The sequence below is a fragment of the Scedosporium apiospermum genome (genome assembly GCF_000732125.1).
Source record: "Scedosporium apiospermum strain IHEM 14462 chromosome Unknown SEQ_SAPIO_0055, whole genome shotgun sequence".
Classification (NCBI taxonomy): Eukaryota; Fungi; Ascomycota; class Sordariomycetes; order Microascales; family Microascaceae; genus Scedosporium; species Scedosporium apiospermum.
The window spans coordinates 627,181-649,508 of record NW_015971756.1 but is presented as its reverse complement, the minus strand read 5'-3'; the positions used below and the strand labels follow the sequence as shown (position 1 = coordinate 649,508).

At 51.6% G+C, this 22,328-nt stretch overlaps 5 protein-coding genes and 1 pseudogene across 5 annotated transcripts; 3 read left to right on the top strand and 3 right to left on the bottom strand.

Annotated features, from left to right (window-relative positions):
• Window positions 1-61: 61 nt before the first annotated feature.
• Window positions 62-2,213, top strand: SAPIO_CDS1382 (uncharacterized protein; the record flags this gene model as incomplete). Its single annotated transcript, XM_016784667.1, has 7 exons — window positions 62-136; window positions 194-498; window positions 812-885; window positions 942-1,275; window positions 1,347-1,459; window positions 1,523-1,552; window positions 1,774-2,213. The coding sequence occupies 7 exons, from the start codon at window positions 62-64 to the stop codon at window positions 2,211-2,213; spliced, it is 1,371 nt and encodes a 456-aa protein (XP_016645783.1).
• A 1,949-nt stretch (window positions 2,214-4,162) lies between these two features.
• On the bottom strand, window positions 4,163-5,926 carry SAPIO_CDS1381 (WC-2 protein; the record flags this gene model as incomplete). The annotated part of the gene is made up of 3 exons (XM_016784666.1): window positions 4,163-4,329; window positions 4,384-5,743; window positions 5,831-5,926. The coding sequence occupies 3 exons, from the start codon at window positions 5,924-5,926 to the stop codon at window positions 4,163-4,165; spliced, it is 1,623 nt and encodes a 540-aa protein (XP_016645782.1).
• A 2,176-nt stretch (window positions 5,927-8,102) lies between these two features.
• Window positions 8,103-12,108, top strand: SAPIO_CDS1380 (DNA repair protein rad50; the record flags this gene model as incomplete). The annotated part of the gene is made up of 2 exons (XM_016784665.1): window positions 8,103-8,309; window positions 8,389-12,108. The coding sequence occupies 2 exons, from the start codon at window positions 8,103-8,105 to the stop codon at window positions 12,106-12,108; spliced, it is 3,927 nt and encodes a 1,308-aa protein (XP_016645781.1).
• A 365-nt stretch (window positions 12,109-12,473) lies between these two features.
• Window positions 12,474-13,856, bottom strand: SAPIO_CDS1379 (uncharacterized protein; the record flags this gene model as incomplete). Its single annotated transcript, XM_016784664.1, has 2 exons — window positions 12,474-13,737; window positions 13,801-13,856. The coding sequence occupies 2 exons, from the start codon at window positions 13,854-13,856 to the stop codon at window positions 12,474-12,476; spliced, it is 1,320 nt and encodes a 439-aa protein (XP_016645780.1).
• Window positions 13,857-14,171: 315 nt separating this feature from the next.
• SAPIO_CDS1378 lies at window positions 14,172-15,707 on the bottom strand (annotated as a pseudogene; the record flags this gene model as incomplete).
• A 1,419-nt stretch (window positions 15,708-17,126) lies between these two features.
• SAPIO_CDS1377 (uncharacterized protein) lies at window positions 17,127-17,864 on the top strand (the record flags this gene model as incomplete). The annotated part of the gene is made up of 3 exons (XM_016784663.1): window positions 17,127-17,324; window positions 17,416-17,679; window positions 17,742-17,864. The coding sequence occupies 3 exons, from the start codon at window positions 17,127-17,129 to the stop codon at window positions 17,862-17,864; spliced, it is 585 nt and encodes a 194-aa protein (XP_016645779.1).
• Between the last annotated feature and the right edge of the window lie 4,464 nt (window positions 17,865-22,328).

Below are 22,328 nucleotides of genomic sequence, written 5' to 3'. Positions count from 1 at the left end.
TACTAAAACGCCACAGGTACGCCACCTACACCTTTGTATTGGGCTGCGGGACAGAGCCCAGATGCCCCCCCAAAGTCCCCCCACCATTCGACTCACCCTCCACTTGAGTGGACCTCCTTTGAAGACTAGCGTCGAGGTTAGTCTAACAATACTTGCAGTCATATCAATCAATCTCAAATCGTCTAGCGTTAAGAGTTCGATCGCGGACACTTTCCCGGAAAATGCGCCGGGAGGTGCCGCTAACCTTCAGCTTGACGAGGGGACCGGGGAGGTGGTATCCAAGAGTGAATTGAAGAAAGGCCTTCAGAAACGAGCAAAGAAGGTCACGTCCGCTGGCAAACGTGCGAAGCAAACGGTAGAACTAGCGTCCACCCTGGTTGTCAATGGTGCTAAACCCGGTATTAGTGGAAAGCTGCCGATCGGTCAGGCCAAGCTGGAGGGTATCGACCCAGATGCTATGTTCAAGAAGGGTTTTCTCGCCGACATCTACAAAGAGAGGTTCGCGAAAGATGTTGTGACGAGATTCCCGCCAGAACCAAATGGACATCTTCATCTTGGGCACGCCAAAGCTATCGCAATTAATTTTGGGTTTGCTCGGTTTCAGGTCGGGAAGACAGTAAGAACTACACTCTTTTGTTTTAATTTTTTTTTCTTCTTTTTTTAATATTTATTTTACTATACATATACTTCCATATCTAGAAGCAATGCTTAGGCGGAACGACTAACGGCCAGCAATAGTTCTTCAGGTATAAGCAAATTGATACCTCAAGCTCTCTTTTACAATGATATGCAGAGGCTGATGGACATCAAGATTCGATGACACAAACCCTTCCGCCGAGGACGAGGAATACTTCCTCTCTATAGAGGAGGCAATCCGATGGTTGGGTTTGCATTCTTTCCAGTCATGTTCGCACATTAACCTTGATGCTCACCTGAAGCAGGTTTTAAGCCCGATGCCATCACGTATTCAAGCGATAACTTCCAGAAGTTGTACGACATGGCCGAAAAGCTGATCAAGCTTCGGAAAGCATACGTGTGCCACTGCCCGGCCGCGGAAACAAAGCGCCAGCGGGGTGTTGAGAATGGCAAAGAGGGACCGCGGTATCGCTGTGAGCATGCGGAACAGGAGCCCGAGACCAACTTGAGGAAATTCCGCGACATGCGCGACGGGAAATACGCACCTCGGACCGCCTTCCTGCGCATGAAGCAGGACATCACCAGCGGCAATCCCCAGAGGTGGGATCTCCCTGCCTACCGCATACCCGAGGAGCCATAGTCTCACTACCGGACAAAGGATAAGTGGAAATCTATCCTACTTATGACTTTGCCCACTGTCTTTGCGACAGTTTTGGGGGGATTACGCATAGCCTCTGCACAACGGAGCTTATCCTTTCCCGGGAAAGTTATGGATGGCTCAATCATTCGCTCGGCGTGTACGAGCCTATGCAGCGCGAGCATGGTGAGTTCTAATGCTGCTAATATTTGACGAATTCCCACTCGAGCCTTCACTGACATGCCTTAGGACGTCTAAATATTGCTGGGGCTGTCATGAGTAAGAGATGGCGGCTGCAGACGTCGTTGAGGACTAGTCGGATCCACGGCTCTATACCCTTCCAGCTCTTCGCCGCCAAGGAGTGCCGCCAGGCGCAATCCTCTCATTTATCAACGAGCTTGATGTGACAACCGCAAAGACAGTCATTCCTATAGAGCGGTTTGAACAAGCGGTTCGTCGTTACCTTGAAACAACTGTGCCACGTCTTATGCTTATTCTAGATCCTATTCCTGTCGTACTTGAAGACTGGGAGACTCTGGGAATCAAAGAGCTGGATGTTCCATTCCTGCCTAAGGATCCGTTCATAGGCAGCCACAGGCTGTCTATCACGAAGGCAATTTACATTGATCGTTCAGACTTCCGAGAAGTTGCAAGCAAGGATTACTTTAGACTTGCGCCCGGCGCAGTGATCGGCCTATTCCAAGTCCCGCGCCCTATTCTAGCGACTTCCTTCTCTAAGGACCCTGAGTCTGGACCCATCACGGAGATTCGGGCTTCGTTCGGCAAGACCAAGAAGAAACCCAAAGCTTTTATTCAATGGGTCCCTACCGGATCGCGTGTGATTAACGTTCGGATCCATGACCGGCTCTTCAACTCGGATAACCCCAAAGCCGCCGAGGGCGGCGTTATGGGGGATGGGATATCAACCCTGATAGCCTGAAGACCTACCCCTCTGCCCTGGTTGAATCAGGGTTTGACGAAATGCGCTGAAGGGCTCCGTGGCCGGAAACACCGAGCGAAAAGGGTGTAAGGTTTCAGGCCATACGGGTTGGTTACTTCGTGAGTACATGCGTTCCCACGTCCATTTCTTCATTGATCTTGAATGTTTCCCCACTGACTGAATTGATAACACACAACAGATCATGGATCGCGATAGTAACAGTAATCAAGTCGTATTAAACAGAATCGTATCTCTAAAGGAGGGTCCCGCGAAAGCATGATCGCCGGCATGGCTTGTTAGCTCGACAGTATAACACGCTAGATCCAGAATACGGCGTAGTATGCCAACATCTATACAACGAGCTAAGGATGTCGCCGTGTAGGTCCCCATAAATAGCCTTCACCTTAATGTAAGCCTGCCCCTTTTAAACCTCTCCAAGCGGGGTGAAAAAGAAAAAGAACCAAACTGGCGTGGAACCCTTGAACACATCCAAGTTCCGAGACGACATCGTTGCTCCTTTCATCAAATATGAAGTTTACCGGGTGTGCCGCGGTTCTCTTCGGCGGCCGAAGTTTTTCGCCGATGATGTGTGCAGCTCGGTAAACCACACCCGCCGAGCCGGATCTATACGGAGTCCCGGATGCAAACCCCGCGACCGGGTTTTCAAGCCATGTTGAAGAGCTGATGTTAACTATTTATTATTTTACATTACTATTCGCTTCTAAAGAAAATATATATTTAGGCTTATAAGATGACATAGAATGGTGAAAACCCATTATACAAAAAAAAATTAACAAAAAATAAAAAGGATCAATGATCAATGTAAGGGACTGAGCCTCCAACACTGGTGCCCATTGGTATTTAGTATTATTGCACGCCTCATCCCCCAGAAATTTTTAGATTTGAGGCACCAAGCCGAGGAATTGGGAAATTGTGAGGATGGTGCAGGATCCACTACTTTGGGAGGGAGCGGTAACTAGCAGCATACTAGGTGTTCCAAGGAATGTTGTTCCTCTCCTCAAATGTGTAGTCACGATTGTGTCTCAAGCTTTACTGTTGAGCGTTTACCATGGAGGTTCTCTAGAATAGCTGCAGTTTCTCCAATCAAGAATCTTGCGAGCCAATGATATCGTATTCCGTATTCGCCCGGCGACCCCCGAAAGATATCAACGCCGTCCCACGGTTCCAGATGTGTGAACACGAGGACCCCGGCATACTTTCCCCATGTTTCCCGATTCACCTAATCCGACGGGAATAAAAATAAAAGAAATAAATCAGTGACAATCCCTGTCGGGGGATGCCGGGGAAAATGACACGAGAGAAAAGAAGAGAGACGTCTTGTCATGCCCCATCGTTCCGTCATTCGTCATTATACAAACATATTCGCCGTTTACCAGACACAAGCGCCGTCGTCACCTTTCTGTACCTTATTCCTCTATTACCCACGAACAAAAGCAGACAAAGCAAACGTAGATCGCATAGAATGAGTTATGAAAGTCGGGGAAAAGTATCATCTGGCATAGATATCCCTACAGCATTCTAGAGTCTCCGAGGAAACTCCAATGCGCCGGAGCTAGGCCGCTGGTACAGCATTAGAGAGTTTTGCAAGGGAGGTAGAACGAAAAGAGAAAGGACAACCAATATCCAGAAAAATCGCCAATATTAACCGTTGCATAGTACATCGAAGTGAAGTCAAATGCTGTGTCCGGCCGTCTCTATATGTGCGTGTAAAAGGGTTCATCAACGGATTCGTCGCATCGTTAGGCATATCAGCACCCAAAATGGGGTGAGAGAGAAAAATAATCGCAATGTGTGTCGGACGAAAGTGAGCCGTACTGCATTAACAAATTTGCAGGGGGAGAAATCCTGTGCTTGACTTCGCGTCTGTATACCGAGTAGGTATGGGGAAGCATGATGTCAAGGAATCTCTGATGGGTCATCGTTTCCGACTACCCGGTCATGGCATGGTCGCTACTGGACTGAGGTGGTGCGTTAGAGGCGCCCGTCAGACTAAGCTGCCTCTTCTTCTCCTTCTTGGCCCAGCGCAATCCGCATGCATTGCAAAGGGTCTTCGGACCGCTGGGTCCCTTTCTCCATTCTGGAGAGTTGAGGGTTCCTAGGGCTCCAAGGTTAGTCATCACCTGTTATCCAAGGCCTGGAGGGTACTAACCGCAATCAGTACAGACGTAGTCTTCAACCAGTTTTTGCTTCTTTTTCTTTTTCTTATCGCTGGAACGTGGCTCGCGGCCAACGAGAATTGCGATTCCCGCATCTCCCGTAATCAGCTGCGGACTTGACCGGCCAGTCGTCTGGCTGCGGCTGCGCTCTCCGTCGACATATTTCAGCCCCGTGAGCATTTCGATCGTTTCGGCGCGAGACCCTCCCTCATACCTAGCCATTTTGTCCCTTAGCGAATCGGGTCGGCCTCCTGCAGCACCTTCTAGATTCTCTCTCGTCAGAGCTCCGCTTCTAGACGGCCTATCCGGCGGCGGCATCAGCCCGCCATATCCCCCACCTTGCGTGTTACCTTGCGTGTTAGAGTGGGCTGTCCCACTCGTCGATGATGAGGCCATAGTCCTCATCTCCTCGGATCTTGATAGTTCCGACCTGCTGCTGTTGCGGCGCTGTTTCCATTGTCGTTGCGCCTCTGCTTCTTCGGCCTCTTCATCCGCCCGTAGCTCCGCTATGCGACGCCGGAGTCGGTCGTTTTCAATCTTGTGCTCCAAGAAACTGTCTAGAAGACCAGCGTTTTTAGTCGGGTATGGGCGTGACATGACGAAAACGGCCTGACAGAACGGCGACCTGTTGAGTGGGTTCGGAGCAAAGCCTGGCGTCGCAATATGGGAGTGACCGACCGCTTCAAAAATGGCGTAGCTACCATCCTTTCTTCTAAACCTATAAAAGACCCTCATTGACTCGCCAGATGCGATGGATTCGTTCATCTCGGCCATCACGAGACCCACATCGTCAGGGTGAACAAAGTCTTTGAGGAAATGTTCCCTGAGTTCCTCCGGTTGGTAGCCCAGCAGTTGCGTCACATTGGAGGAGACGTATTTGATGCGGCCGTCCCCGTCGAGTATCTGGAGTAGATCCTTCATCTCATCAAGAAGCTTCGCCGGCCAGTTTCTTCTCTTCGTAAAGTCCGTCGCTGCGCTAGTACCGCTGCTGGAGGCTCCTGCTGGCGCCGGCATGAGCTGTGCTGGTAAGGGTGGTGCCGTTGCGGGATCTGGAGGGGCGTTGCCCGGGTCTGGGAGAAAGGAACCGAAGGGCGCGGTGCCGGCAGTGTTAGGGACCTCCTGGGGTAATGCTCGATGGGCCAAGTGCGCTTGGTCAGACGGCGGGGCTAGAGGAACATGGGCGGCTGGCGGTGCAAAGCCTGGAACGGGTACCGTTGGAAAAGGGCTCAGGAGAGCGTTGGGACCGGGGCCGGCGGAGAAGGTCATGGGCATGGACATAGGGTCGAGTGGCGCGCCGAAGAACGGATTGAAGAATGCCATCATGTCTACGTCGTCGGTGCCGTCTGCAGGCAGCTTAACAAGACATCACGTTAGTACCAAGAAACTCTTACCCTTCCAACGACTGAGAGTGAGGCCGAACCCGAGGCTTAAAAACCATACCGTAGCAGCCGCCAGGTCAGGGAAGACACCGAGACCCAGCTCATCGAAGCCATAGTAGAAGTCGTCTTGAGTTGGAGGAGGTTGGCCGTTGGACATCGTCGACACTCAAGCTACGGCTAATTCTGGAGGACGGAGCTGCAGGTCAAATATCTGTTACCCTCTTGTAAATATATGGTAGGAAGTAATATGTTTCAAGGAAAAAATATCTATACGCTCATGAGCACCATGGCCGAAACTATGGTGCCTCAACAACCTCAACGAGCGAGGTAGGGCGGATGTGGGCGAAAAAAAAGAGGTAAGGTGAGGTGAGGTGAGGTGAGAGGTGAGTTGATAGCTCCTTGAAACGGAAGGACCACAAAGCGATTCGTGCTGGTCGTCGCCAATATGTGGAGTGGTCGGGTGTTAATTCTGAACCCCCAATAAATCAATTAATCGATGGATTGATCGATGTGGGGGAGTCGAGAAGCTTCGCTTCGTCCTTCGAGAATGGTAAGATCAAATGGGCACGAAGGAGGGGCATGGGTATGGGTATGAGCATGGGTCGAGGGTCGAGGGGTATTAATCTAGGAACAATGGAGGAAGGGAAGGATTGAATGTGGACAAGGTGAAGGCGGGAAGGCACGAGAGAATTCTCGTCCGATGGAAACAGCAGGGGGGGCCACTGGTATGTAATGGTAATGCTATTGATGTACTGTACTTTATACACTCACACTCGTGCAGTGAGAGCCTGGCAAGTGTGATCCGATTAGATCAATTGATGCCAGGCGTGGATCAGAATGCTAAATAAAGCTAACAGGGGTTAAGATGGAGACGAAGAGTATCAATTCAAATGAGCATTTGAGAAAGCGCCACGAGGAAAGCTTAAATGTAGTGATAACTGGGAAAAATAGAAAGAGCGATGATATTGAGGACAGAATTGCGGATTGTGCCTTTAGATTTCAGACAATTTCACCAATGGCTCCTTCAACGGTCGAATACTCTGTATTACTACTGCCGGGTGCCGGTCTAAGTATTTATGTACCTTCAAGAGCTTGAGATGGTGAAAGCTGGACGTCCAGCAGAATGACGACGTCCGTCGACGTCATCCCTCACGCCCGGCATCTTCACTACTTCGTAGAATGACCCTAGCCGGGGGGGTTCTTTCCGCCTCAGAAGTATCTGGTTTATGGATTGGCAAGACTGCGGGGTCGTGGCGATGGGGATTCAATATTGGGTGCGAGTTGCCATGCTTCGCCAGGACTAAGCTCGACGTTTGTTTAAAGTTAAGTACCATGAACCTTCCTGTATTCAGCGGGAATGATTTACGCATGGCTAGCAGCTCGCTTGACGATAAGGCTTCTCTAGGAGCTGGGAAACCGCACATATCTGAAGGGAACCTTAACGGAGCATGAGGACTCAACGTGTAGATTGGAACTATCATTCGAGGTTCACGATGTCTTAATCTAGTATTGAGCATTGGCGGCTGCCGTCGTTGGCTTCACTCCCCGGCAAGCGCCGTTGGCGGATCAGAGTGTCCTGATTAACACGTCAGTCACACCTTGCGACCCCTTTGGAACCTGGCCTTGTTTCGGTCCACTACTAATCCAATGCCCCATTATCGCAGCCGAATCGAATAATCACGGATGCATCGGAGTCTGCCGAACGCGCAGCTTTTTTGCTGCAAGCCATCAATGATGCGTGTTTGTACGGACTCCTCCATGTTTCCGTTTTTTTCTCCCACATTCGGACATGGAGCCGACTCAGAGCCACAGGACCGGTTTTCATAGAGGCTATTCCCATTTGATTGATTGGAGCAGTGAAAAGTCGTTTAAGTGGGGAGTCCTTTGTCTCTTCTGGAACGTATGATGGCATCGAACACTGGCTTGGATGCATCGAGTCGGATGAAGGAAGTTACTTTGGACTGAGAAATCGGGCCACAATATTCGCTAATCTAAGCCTAAGTTTACCTTTCTTTCAAATGGCTGGAAGGGGCATGGCACTGGTACTTGTCCGCTACTCCTCAGCAAGTCAGTCTTCCGCTTAGGTAATGCTCGCTGGATTTGGAGGCTTGGCCTGTGCAGCAGGCAGCAGTGGGGGTCAAGGCACAATCTCGAACTAGCATGGAGCTCTGCACCAAAGCGCGTCAAAGCCTCTTGGACCGCGTTCACGACCAGCCTGAACTTGGATGACCTTCGACCTCCACTTCAACCCCTATGAGTGTCGATGCAATCCGTCCTTAATGAGTTGATACTCGATTGGGATTTAATAGAGATTCAGGGGACGACGGCCCGCCATGTCTAAAATCGACAAGCTTTCCATCCAGGGCATCCGCTCCTTCGCTCCGAACACAAGAGAGACGATCCAGTTCAATAGTCCTCTTACCCTAATCGTCGGTTACAATGGCTCCGGAAAGACCACCATCATCGAATGTCTCAAATATGCTACAACTGGGGAGCAGCCGCCTAATTCGAAAGGAGGTGCCTTTATTCACGACCCCAAAGTATGCAACGCAGATTAGTTTTGGTTTATTATTTTTACCATCTAACAGCCAATAGCTGACATGTTCGTGTAAAATGTAGATCTGCGGCGAGAAAGAAGTAATGGCCCAGGTCAAATTGTCCTTCAAATCCGCCGTGGGCTCCAAATACGTCGTGACGAGAAACCTCCAGCTCACCGTGAAGAAGACGACGCGATCGATGAAGACCCTCGAGGGCTCCCTTAATATTATGAATAATGGCGAGAAAACGGTCATATCCACCCGTGTTGCTGCCCTTGACGAGGATGTCCCGAAGTATCTTGGGGTATCGCCAGCCATTCTCGACGCCGTCATCTTTTGCCACCAAGACGAATCTTTGTGGCCCATGAGCGAGCCCTCGGCGTTGAAGAAGCGATTTGACGAGATATTCGAAGCCCTCAAGTACACAAAGGCGATAGATAACCTCAAGGTTCTGCGGAAAAAGCAGGGAGAGGAGCTCTCCAAGCTTAAGATTTTCGAAGAGCAAGATAAAATCAATAAGGAGAAGGGTGACCGCGCCGAGCGCCGATCCCGTGCCTTGCAGGCTGAGATCGAGGAGGCGAGAGAGCAATGTAGGGCGATTTCGGACGAGATGGACGAGATACAAGACATGATTCGTCAGAAGCACCAGCAAGCGAATAGCTTTCTTAGCATCGTCCAGGACCTCAAGAACAAGCGCGACCAACTAGAGTACCGGCAAGACACCGTTGCTGAACTCAAGACCACACTGGAGGAGTTACCCGATGATGACGAGCGGCTCGAGACCACACTATCACAGTACGAAGAGCGGATGGCGCGATATGAGGCCGAGGCAAAGGAAAACCGTATTCAGTATGGCCAGTATCAGCAAGATCTTGCTCAGTCGAGGAAGGATCTTTCCAGGCAACTTGCGGAGCAGGGCAAATTCCAGTCCGACAAGGAGAAGCACGAACGCCAGCTTGTTAACCGTGCGGAGATGATTCATGCCGCCGCACAGCAGCACGGTTTCCGTGGCTTTGACGGAGAATTGAACGAAAATCAAGTTAGGTCCTTTCATGATAAACTGCAGAAACTTTTAGCGGACAAGAGGCGCGACCTCGAGCGAGTCCAGAAGCAGAACTCGAAGGAAGTGGATAAGATCAACTCGACTATCTCTTCTCTTGAGAGTCGTAAATCAGCCCGCACTCAAGACCGCGTCTTTGCCAAGCAACGCATGGCCGGCATTGAGAAGCGCACCGAGGTCCTTCAAAACGATGTGAAGCTGCTTGACATAGATGAAGGTTCAAAAGCTCTTCTTGATGGCCAGTTCAAAGATGTTGAAGAAAAACTGCGGAAAGTTCAGGCCGATTTTGAGAAGTTTGGCTATGATTCCCAGATCCAGCAGGAGAACGAGACCCTTTGGACCCTTGAGGCTGAGAACGAGAGGCTGGGGAGGGAACTAGTTGAATGCACCCGGCTTGCCTCGGAAAGAGCTCAACTTGATCTACGGAAGGGAGAGCTCGCTGACCGGAAACGCAAGCTCGATATCCGGATGAGCACAGCAAAGGAGAAGCTTGACTCGGCGATTGGGAGTGACTGGACAACGGCTACCCTTGAAGACAAATTCCAAGAAGCAGTGAGGCGGCAAAACAAAGCCGTGTCCCTGGCCCGTCAACAGCGCGATCAATTGCGCGAAAAGCTGCAAACCCTTACGTACAAGCTCAAGATGGCCAAAGACGCAGAGAAGAATAAGACGGAAGAGGCCGCCAAGTGCGAGAAAGCGGTGTACAACTATCTCCTTACAGTCAACGAGGACGCGGGGTCCGCTGATGATTATCCTGGCGAGGTATCTCACTACGAAGAGAAAGTTGAAGAGAGCCGGACTGAGATTAGTCTCTGGGACGCCCTCGCGCAATACTACGGCCAATGTCAAAATACCCTAAACAAGAAGGGGGCTTGTAGACTCTGCGAACGACCTTTCGAGCCTAGCCAGGCCGCATTCAGGTCACGAATGGAGAAGAAGATCAAGGAAAAGCTCAACCCCAAGGAGAAGGAGGAGTCGGAGAAGGAGCTCGACGAATCCACCTCCATTCTTGACGCTCTGCGTGACCTCAGACCGCAGTATGATACGTATAAGCGCCTGAACGAGCAGCTACCTCGCCTTAAGCAGGAGCGTCAGGAAATCCAGTCTGAGTGCGAAAGCTTCGAAAGGCAGTTTGAAGATCTCGCCGCCGCTGCCACGTCTGAGGAGGAGAAATTGGGCGACCTCGAGTCCGTGAACGAGACAGTTCTGATGATTAGCCAGACTCTGCGCGATATCAAGGACTCCGAGAACCAGATCGAAAGGATCACATCGCAGCAGTCCTCCGGTATTGCCACGAGGAGCGCCGACGAGATCCATGAACTACAAGCCAGCTGCAACGAAAAGATGCGAGCTGTCAAGAGCAAGACTGCCAAGATCATGACGGACAAGCAGAGGGCACGAGACCAACTAAACTCGCTCGAGCTAGAGAAGAGCGAGCTGCGTAACAAGGTTAATAATGCGGCTCGACAGCTGGAGCGCAAGACGGATTTCTTGAACCAGATTCAGACACTGAAGGAAGAGCATGTTCAGCAGCGAGAGTTGATTCAGAAGGCGAATGAGGACCTCGAAGCCCTGGAGCCCGAGATTATCGAAGCCCGGTCTCTCCGTGACGATGCGGTCCAGCAAGGCCGTGTCAAAGAGCAAGCGGTTGCCGAGGAACGTGATGCCGTCGCCAGCACCGTCAGTGAGCTGCGGCTGGTCGAGGCTGATATTCAGGACTATGTGGAACGTGGAGGAGACGCAAAACTTGCTTCTAACCTGCGTGCCATCGCGGCTTCGGAGAAGGCAATTGCTGATGTAGAAAAGGACATCTCTGACCTAACTGTGCGGGCAAACAAACTGAAGCAGGATATCGACAACGGCGATCGCAAGAAGAAAAACATCAGCGACAATCTTAACTACCGAAAGAATTTGCGACTCCTCGACAGCCTGCGCAAGGATATCGATGAACTCGAATCTCGCAATGCTGACGAAGACTACGAGCGCCTGGTAGCCGAGGCAAGGTCCTACGAAAGCCACCACAACAAACTCCTCGCCGAGCGCGGATCCATAATGGGAAGTATGAAGACCAAGGATGAGGAGCTCGAGAGGCTTCTCAAGGAGTGGGAGATGGATTATAAGGATGCGGCGCGAAAGTACCGCGAGTCGCACATCAAGGTCGAGACGACCAAGGCTGCCATCGAAGACCTGGGCCGGTACGGCGCCGCGCTCGACAAGGCCATCATGCAATACCACAGCCTCAAGATGGAAGAAGTCAACCGCATCGCTGGCGAACTCTGGCAGAGCACCTACCAGGGTACGGACATCGACACCATCCTCATCCGCTCCGATGCGGAAACCTCCACCGGCAAGCGTAACTACAATTACCGCCTGTGCATGGTCAAACAGGACGCCGAGATGGACATGCGAGGGCGGTGCAGCGCCGGTCAGAAGGTGCTTGCCTCCATTATCATCCGACTCGCGCTCGCCGAGAGTTTCGGTGTCAACTGCGGCCTCATTGCCCTCGACGAGCCGACGACCAACCTCGACAGGGACAACATCAAGTCGTTGGCCGAGAGCTTGCATGCCATTATCAAGGCTAGACAGGCGCAGAGTAACTTCCAGCTTATCGTGATTACGCACGACGAGGAGTTCTTGAGGCATATGCGGTGCAGTGATTTCTGCGATACGTTTTACAGGGTGAGGAGGGATGATAGACAGAACAGCGTTATTTCCAGGGAGAGCATCACGAGGGTGTTGTAAGAAGTGGGAAAAAAAGAAATGTTCACCGAGGGGCAGGCTTAGTTTGTTACGGGAATCAAAACCCATGATACCAGTATTTTTGTACTAATAAACGAAGGATTTAAATATCGTCGCATTTTGTTCTCCGCGATGGTTTTTGCGCGTGCAGAAAGCTTTCCATCTTGAGAGTCTGAACTCACTTCACATTTTTTAAGTTGCATCTCATGCCTCTACCCTTGGAACACCCGACCGAAATTATCGTGACCCTAACAATACACGCCATACCGAGATACCTTATGAATCAAAATACGAATAAAAGAAAAAGAGAGAACACAAAGACACAAGAATCAAAATCCCTGACTCCCGAAGTACCCGAAGAAAGCTCTCTACGATTTCTCTGCGTTTGAAGTCTCCTCCACGCCCTCCATAGCCTCGTCAGCGTTATCGCCCACATCCCCAGAATCGCTTCTCGGCTTCTTCAGGCTCAAGCTACCCTCAGGCTCATCCTCTGCACCACGCTTCGAGCCAGAATCGGACGTGGCGTCATCAGAATCCGGTGACTCCCTCGTCTCGACGATCATCTTCCTGCCCACCGCGGCCTCGAGGTCGATGTCCTGGGGGTGTAGCGAGCCCTCGTCGATCCGGTTGATGGTCAGTATCGTCGGGCCCAGGTCGCTGGGCCCAATCTCATCGGGACCCCTAACGTGGGGCGTTTCGTCGTCGTCGTCCTCTCCTTCGCCCGTGCCGTCTTCGGCAGCCGGTTGCTCTCGAGACACGATTAGCTGGTTCGTGGGGATGACACCGGCGCGCTGTTCCTGCCTTAAAAGCTCGCCTTGGGTTATGCCTCTCATGGCGGCTCCAGCGCCGGCCGAGGGTATGCCGTTCACGCTGATGCTAACAGTTTCTATGCTACCCATGCCATTCGGCCCATCGATCGTCTCGGTGCTCTCGGTCCTCAGTTCCGCGCGTGACTGGCCCTGCTCGCCACCGGGACTGTCCTGCCTCGAAAGCCAGGGGATGGGCGTCAGAAGCGCGCCGCCCAGCGCCTCGTCGGAGCCGAGGTTCGCCTGCGTCGTGTTCGCCCAGGAGACCTGGTCGGCCGCGCCGTTCGCGAACGACACGGTAGGCAACGGTAGGGGGTATCTCGTGCACGGGGACGTGACGCGGACGACGCGGTCGAGGGCGTGGAGATACGAGGCGAGGGCACGATAATGCCGGCGCGGCTCGAGGATGAGTTCCGCCATGCGCTGGATCGTGTGTGGCGGTTGTGTGGGGAACGTCTTGAGGGCTGTGACGATGTCGTCGACCATGTCCTGGAGCTGAGGGGGAAGGGTTGCGGGCTTGGGCGCTGTTTGCGCGGAGGATTCTGCGGTCGTCGTCGGAGCTGGTGCCGAGGTGGGAGCCTCCTGAGGGGGCGCCGCGTCGACAAGCGGATCGGCGTTTTCTTTGTTGGCGTCGGCGGAGGAACTAGGATGTTCGAGGGGCGAGGAAGGGAGTGTTGTTTGGAGCATTTGCTCCGTTCGCTGGTTCCATTTCGGAGGCGGGGGGGGTAGTTTGGGGATGGGGAAATCGTTCAGCACAATCTTGTTTATTCGCGCGATGAGGGACTCGTGGAGCGTCGGCCACAAGTCCGGGGTGGGGAAGATTTCGCTAGATGCAGAAAAAGAGGTTAATGCGCCGGCCTATTAAGAAACGTCGCGTGCCTATACGTACGAGTGGGGGATGTCGCCTCTGGCGAGCTTCTTCAGGATCTCGTCTTCGTTATCCATTGCGATTTGGTTTGGGCGTCAAGTGACGGGACGGATGGGCGGGGGGGGAGGAAAGTGTGGATGTGGTAAATAATGGCGATTAATGAATGGCGATTAATACATGCCTTGACGCGATATCGGGCGATTGCTCTTTCTCTTTAGCGAGCAGTGGTCGATGCGACCTACCATTTCTCGACAGCCGTCCAGGTTCGCACCTACCCCAGGTCCAGACATGACTAAGCGGGTGACTTCACATGCAAAAACAGAGATTCGCAGCAACGCACCTAACTCAGCCTTGATTCCAATGATGTATTCGATTCTAAATTGATCTTAATCCTACGACCGGAAAACCTCTAGTCTCATCCGGCCGGTCATAAGAGTCCACAACCACAGCCCGTCAACAACGATGATAACTACAAAACTGAAAACCAAGCTACCCCCAAAGACAAGTCTATGATACGTCCAAGCCCGATCGGGCTGCAGATTCGCCGTCTGGCACACAATGGCCCAGGGGAGCACGTATAGAATATTGCTTGCCAAGCTCTGCCAAAGGTACCACCGTGGCCTGGTAGCAAGTAGGATGGTAGCCAGCTGCGTCGACATGGCGTAGAAGATGTAGCACCAGTCCGCCGTGCGCCACATCATCGCCGCGAGATCGGCGACTTCTTCCGAACCACTGAGATAGAACGCGAACGGTCTAGCGCCGAAGAACGTGAAGAATATACACAGCGGGACCTCGGTGAGAAGCGCCAGGGAGAAGGAGAGTAGGGCTGGGCGGATGATGACGAGAGCGGACGACCAGTTGATTTTGGGCCGGCGGGTCCGGACGCCTATTTCTCGACGCCAGGAACCCCAGGCGTGACCGACGAAGGCGAGAGAGGTTTGCTCAAGCGACATGACGGGGACCATGACGAGCCCCCAGCGTATGGTGACGAAGATACTCCAAGCCGTGGCGTACGTTAGACCCATGGAGATTATGGTCGTCACTAGCCAGAGATACAAGGCATTGCGTACGGCGGATTCTGTAAATGTGATTATGCCCGGTCGGAGAAGAATGTCCAGCGCACGAAGTGTTGGGGTTGTTGACTCGTTTTGCCGATCGGCTCCATTCCTCCAAAACTTGCGCGTGTTTTCCCACCGAAAGTACAGCAAGCCGACGAACGCGGCCGTGAGGCTGCACGCGACTCGTATACCAGCTTGCAAGTTGACGGTAGGTTCATGCGTTCCCACGTGGAATTTGGAAATCAGTAGCAGGTCCAGTGCAATGTTGACAGCAAACTTGACCGAGCTGATGATCAATGGCACGTCAGGCTTGTCCAGCGCCCGCGTAGCCGAGGCAACAGAAGTTTCGATCGCGCTGGCGAATGCATCGAAAGCACTGATCCTGACATAGGTGACGCTTGCCTCGCGAACCTCGACAGGAACAAACCCGCTTGCGAACGAGGAAGCGCCACCTACGAAGGCGATACTCATGATAAGCCCCAGTACGGCCTGAAACACGATCAGCGTGTGGGTAAGCTGCAGGCGCTGTCCGAGGGAGCGCGATGCCTTGTCTCCAATGATAACCCATGCCGCGCGAGGAAGACCTTCATTGAGGACTTCGGCGACGACGCCGATGTAAGTATATAGGTCGGTCGTCACGATGAGGGATCCGTCAATGTTGGCGACCCATAGCTTTGAGAGTGTTCCGTAGAGGGCTGGAAGGATGAACGCTGCAATGTTGAAAAGAAGGGCTCCGTGGTATGTATTCCGATGTAGCAGCCCCCTAACTTGTGTTTGTTCCGACCTTTGACGGTAAATTGGTGTAGAATCCTCCCCAACGCCGATGCCGTGACCGTTGTCCTCGTTGTCATCATCTTTCGATACCATCATGTAAATAAATTTGGGACGAACTCTTGCAAGATGTCTTTCTAGAAATGAAGAAAATTCAACAATAGAAGCTTGACACCGGGCTGAGATGGTAGACATGACTGCTATCGACTATTTACCTGCTCCATCGACATGCAGGACGCCGCAGGCCAACCGCTTCTTCCCCGCACAGCTTCGAGGTCGCATATGAAAGTGCCACAGATCATTTGATCAATGATAATTGGAACTTAGCGTAGGCATTTTCCCGTGATCTGAACCACGATTGCAACAGAATATACAACCGACGCCATGAGAAATGCTGATGGAGATAACGACGCGGGAGCGGGAGGGACGTGGGAGAAGTAGGTGGCTCATGCAAAATGTAAGCCACAATGTGGCAATTGTACTTGGAAGGACCGATCAGATTATGTTCTGTCGGGGTCCGGGTCAGCCCCAAGCCGCCGCCGGCTTCCCTTTCGGCCCCGGAACTCCACTCTGATTAACGGACATGGGCTAGGCTGGACCTGCCTCATTCATGCAGGGTGCAGTATTATATTCATCTCGCGACTGGAAATTTCAAAAAGATGACCGCTTAGTCAACTAGGCAAATCGAGCCTGCCCTTTCTTTAATCAATGTCTCGGTAGAAAATATTCCTGTGCTAGAACCAAGTTCCGAGGAGCGAGAATGGAGAAAGCTCTGCGCCAGACTGTGGAAGGAGAAGCGGATCTTAAGTAAAATCCGTGTGGAGAAGCCTGTGGATAAGATTGAAACAGCAGCGGATCTTCCCTTTTGCATGGATCAGCATGAAATAGAGGATGGCAAAAAAAGGAAGCAAAAACCGAAGTGGACAAGGCCGATTCTACTGAGTAGAAGTCGAGCTACTTCACTGAAATATAACCAGGATAAACTGGGGGCTGGCATGGTTTCAATGTTTCACCGGAAGGGGGGCGAGTCAGCTGTGGTTTCTGATACGATTGCCTAACGCGGCCCTGGTTGAGATTTCGGCATCATCGCGGCGCCTTGAGGTACGGACATGTCTTCTTTGCTGCTGAAATGCATCACGAACTACGCTAAGCTCTCACTTTCGGGGATCTTCACCATCTCTGCATGCTTTTTTGGCTTGCTCCTCCCAGCTGAATGAGCAGTAGCTCCCCACTTAGTGTAAGACGCGGCGGTGAGAGGCAATGGGTATTCCAAATCTCCAAGACCACAGTTAAGTTGGTAATTCCTCGAGAAAGGCAAGTTTCAAGAGTATCAAGCCAACATTTCTATCTCTCGAGTCTTGGATATAAAAGCCACCTCATGCCTCCCAACATTATAGCCCATTTGAGAACTTCGATCTCATCATCGCCAGCTTCGTCCTCCTACCTCCTACCTTCCACTTAGTCTCAACTCAACTCCTATCTTACTTTTTAGCTCAGTCTCTCAGATTCCAAAGAAAAATGCGGTTCTCATTCCTCAAGCCCGTAGTAGCCGCCATGGCTCTCTGCGGTACAGCCGTGATGGGTTCCCTCACGCCCCAGCAAATAGCTGACGGTCTCTCGTCGATGACACAGAAGACACAAGCCCTCCAGGCCCCGGCGCAATCAATTACTCTTATCAACGCGCCCCTAATCGTTATCGGCCAGGGCCCTTTTCCAGTGAGAGACCCTATTCCACCACTACTATAACCTTAGTCTGAGCGCGCTTTATAATAATAAGCACGATAGCTAACGTCCCGTGGTGCTCCAGCAAATCATTTATGGCTTTAACGACATTGTCTCTACTGGGAACACACTGATAAGCCAACTTGAGGGGACAGGACCGATACAGAAACGGGCTTTGGAAGCGCGTGGTCCTGATGCCGATCTCGTCTTCGCAGCTTTCCGTGAGCTATCCCGGGTGTCTCAGGCCACCCTTAACATCCTTATCGGCAAAGCGAATATCTTGTCATCGGTCCCTGTTGTTGGCGAACCGGTGGCGACTGCCTTGCGAGGATTCGAGGGAACTATCGATGTATGTGCTGATCTATCCTGCGGGATTCCGCAGCAGATGGCTAACTGGAAGCTTCATTGTAGTCCATTGCTATTGCTCTCATCAACTTGCTACAGGTTCACGGGAACGACATGGCCAATGACGCTAACAGCCTCGGCGACACCATTCAGTTGGCTATCCAGAGCTACCAATCACTCAACATCTAAGGCATGTTTAAAGAGCAGCGCTGCTAAGGCTGGTAGCTTTTGAGATTGCCTTACAGTAGGGTTTCAACTTTGGTGTTTCGTGTGCCTAGCTAGTCCGAACCTCGTACGCCAGGTCAGTGATAGGCACAAATACTCTCTTTATTATGCTTATTTTCTTGAGGGAAAAGGCCTGCTATTCCGGAACAATCAATTCAACATTGAATGCAATGAAATTTCAAATATAATATCACTGAAAACGAACTTCCTCCCATGATGACCTAGTGGCGCCATTCCTGAATGAATCTCTTTTTTCTATCATTACTAGTTAAGTAGATCCAAAGTCAAGCAATAATAAGGGGAGGAAAACCTGGCTGTAGCAGCAGTAAGAGAGAGAGAGAGAGACTGACACGAAGGGATGGGCGAGTGACAGTCTTGGTATCTTGTCTTCATCTTCAAATACTTCGCAGTGCCCTAGGCAGGGCCATGTCGGTGGGTGGTCTTATCCTCAAGACACGCACCTACAGCTGGAATAGAAGAAGCTCAAGTGTTGCGGTTGATGGCACTTGACTTCCTTTATATCGCCCTGGCCGCAAGCGCTAGGAAAGCCTAGTGAATGGGCGGGAAATACCTTTTTGGGTAGAGTCGAGGTAAGAGCTCTGGGGTTGGAGGCAGCTTTAAGTGCTGCTGTTGTGGAAATGGGATTTGCCATTGCCGAATAGCTTTTTGGAGAGAAAAGTGTGCTTAGTCAGCACTAGAGAAGTTGAAATGGTTTTTGCTAGTGAGTTTCTATCTTTCTGTCCTTCATCTAAGACGCAGGAACGAGGATATGGGCTCCACACTTCACACGAAATGGCATCGAGATGTCGGAGCCCGAAGTAAGCGATTGAAATGAGTCTTTCGGCCGGTCAATAAAGAAGGCGCTGTTCATGCTGCCCACTGGTAGAGCAGTTTCGATGTAGAAACTGAAACCAGTAGTGTCAGCCCAGGCAGCCGCCTGTCTTGAGGATGGCCAGAACTTGTTTCCAACAGCCTCCTTTTCCTATCCAGGGATGCCCGTAGCCTTCTCTTGGGATGCTGCACTGTCCAACCCTGGAATAGGTATCAACCGAGAGGCGAAATTGATGAACGCCTTTCTCCATGTCACTCCCATTGTCGCAAGGTGCTATCCTCTGGCCGCATAGGTCATTCCCGTACACCAATCCACGCCGATAACTCACTACTTTCTTGAACCGCCCTGGCCCCGTACGCTGCTCCATGTCGACTCTTCAGAGTTCTCAAGTCAGTACATCAAGGAGCTTGCAAAAAATACGACGAAAAAAATTCGGGTCCCTGCAATTCAACTTACTGCAAAACAGGCCAGGATGCCAACACATCCCAGGGGTTCAGATCTTTGGCCCGTTGGCGATCCCAATCGCACGTAGTAAACCAAGCTGACCACTGCGGGGATTCTCCGCGGTCGCAGAATCTGCGACAGGACCAAAAAATGCCATTTCTGTTCTGGCCAAAGGTGTCCCTTTTCCTGACTCTCGATGTCTGGCTTTCGTCTTTCCAGGGGACAACCTGCCCAAGCCGAGCCGGCAAGTTATTAAAATAGAACACCCCCCAAGCTTGCATGGGGTCCCAATCATTGTCTGTATACGACACGGTAAGTGTCCACTCCCACTCCTGTGTCCAGTCGACTTTATGCCGGATACGCCACTCGACCTCTCCAGGCCTGATGCCATGTCGCATGGTGATTTGATAGCCATCTGGGCACGAATGAGTTGTATACGAATCTTTCTCCACTGGATGCTTTTTTCCCTTGCATGTATGGATCCAACTTGCTATCTTGCGGTAGGGAGATGCTCTTTTTGCGCTTGGGATTTGCTGGAGTCCCTGTTGTTGAAGTGTAGGAGCGGCCACTCGCTGGCTGTTGCTCATGTGATTGTAACCACTTAGATTGAATGGCAACGATGCTACCGTGCCGAACTTGACCAATGCCGCCCGCTTCTTCATTCGATTATACACCGTTATCGGGTCTTCCTGCTGTGGCTTTGGGGAATGCTCAGTTGTATTGAAGTACGGAGGAGGCTGAGGGTGGCCATTGCAGTTACCCATGGTGCCTGAGTTCTCGACGACAGGTTGACCTTGAGGGAAATTGTAGGAGTCCTGCTGAACTGGGATATCTGTGTTCGGGGACGTGGTAGTGGTATCATTGACATCAACCCCCAAGGAAATGGGAACCGAGCACTTTGAGCCGATGTTTGCGGATGCCATGGCTCCAGAATGGGCAAAATGGGACCGGGAAAGGAGTTAGAGGAGATAGACTTGGAAGTCAACCGAGACTGAGTCCAAACCCCTTATTTTGTTAGAACGGGCGGGCTTTTATACTATGAGGATCTGTGCAAAGGGACCTCCTAGCCACATGGATAGGCCCTCAGAATATTACCTCTCGTACCCTCAATTATGAAGTTAGGGTGATCGTTGAGATGCTACCTCGGACCTTTTCCCATCCTCAATCCAACTTCAACTCATTCAACATTACAGATATCCGGATTGATCACTGTGGGACAACCAGCCTTCGGCATTTGCCTGAGGACCCGAGGAATCGCGGTGGCGTGTTATCTCTTTGTGATCTACGATTAAGCAGGAATGTATGGCCCATGACAGAGGGATTGGGGATTATAGCGAGACAACACCTAGGTGATGAGTTCCAACACCAGAAAAATTCAGACGTTGCAAGGTACTGTCTGGCGCACCCGAGATTCTAAGAGCACTGTACCTAGGCTCTAAGACGGAAGGGAGTGGTGAGGTCTTGATAATAATCACTGCCTTGGACCTCTTCCCCGAAATAAGGAACACAATCTCTACACATAAGCAGCACTGTACTTCTCGAACTATACATCCCCGTGGTTGAAAAGCCTCTTCTAGCAAGGAAGATTTGTTCCCGAGAGCTTGCAAACACGCCGGTTCACACCGAGCGTAGAGCACTTACCACACAACGCTCAGCACCTAGCATTCAACGTAGGGCACCTGCTATTCAACGTATCTAAATATATTAGAGGGGCGTCGACGCCTTCCTCAGGGCATAGGTCTATACCTGATACTATGGGCATATATAATGCTGAGAGTCTTGCAGTCAAATGCCCCTACCCTTTCTGGCGGGGTTCGCGAGAAACGTGCCTGCCACCGACATTAATACTACGAGAGTTCTGGATTGACGTCCTTAACATTCCTGAACGAAGGCGACTTCTTCATCATTAACAACAACAAGAAAACAAGAGTTCTGGAGGTTATCAAAATTCTCAACAGCTAATCACTTCTGCAATCTAAGGGCACCGCCAAAGCTCCCGTCACTAGCCAGCCGGTTGGACCTCGCGCGGTTTCCGAACCACTAATCGAACCTTTGTTTCTGGATAACCAGCAGCCGAGGGCGGGACGACCAGAGGAGAGGATCACGGGGAAACACCCCACGTTGAGGGCCCCGACGAGATCGGCCATCGCGACTTGGGCATGACACTCACCATTAGACGAAGGCTCGCTACACCCACAAGATATCGACATTACATTCTCAACGAGGTTTGCATTAGACACACCTCAATCATGGCATTCATAGTGCCTGGCCCCCGGCCCCACCCTCTCCCCAGCCTATGCCATTATCTTACCTTCCTCTTCGGATACTTCGCGGTGCCCTGGATAGGGCCATGTCGGTTCGGTGGTCTTATCCTCGAGACACGCACTTACAGCTGGACTATCTGGCAACAAAAGAAGCTTAAGTGTCGCGGCTAACGGCACTTGACCGCCTTTGCATCGCTCGGACCCCGAGCCCCAGGCGAGCCCGGCGAAGGGGCGAAAAATACCTTTTTAAGTAGAGTCAAGGCAAGAGCCGTGGAGTTGGGGGCGGCTTCGAGTACTGCCGTTGTGGAAATGGGGTTTGCCATCGCGGAATATTTTTTTGGAGAAAATTGTGTAAGCCAGCGCAAGAGGAGTTGAAATGGCTTTTGCTATTGAGTTCAATCCCTAACAATACCCAGATCTCCAGGGGTTCCTGCGAGATCCGGAAAGCCAACTGCCCGAGAAGACGATACCTTTAGGTTTTCGGTACGGAGGTTGTCCTGGCGCTGGTATGGGTTGTGTGTGGGTGTTAGAGCTGGACTGCATAGGCTGGGATAGAAAGGGGGGGGTGGATTCCGTGAGTGTGCCCGATGTAAACCTCACCAGGTGTTGTGAATGCTATCTGTGAGGCTGGCGAGGAGACTTCGGAACCGGGGAAGTTGTAGAATGGTTGCTTTGGTAGCTTCGGAGGCCGGGGGCCTGTGTATCTCTGTCTTAGACATCAATGATTCACTTGCTTTGTTTCACTTCCCTAGTTTAATATTCTAAACTTCATGCTGAAATATAATAATCAAATCAAAGTCCATCTTCCAGCGCCAGCCAAGGCCGCTGGCCCCACTCCCCGCGCTCCGGGGCTCGCCCGTCGGGTTTGGCTCACCCACTTACGAAGGT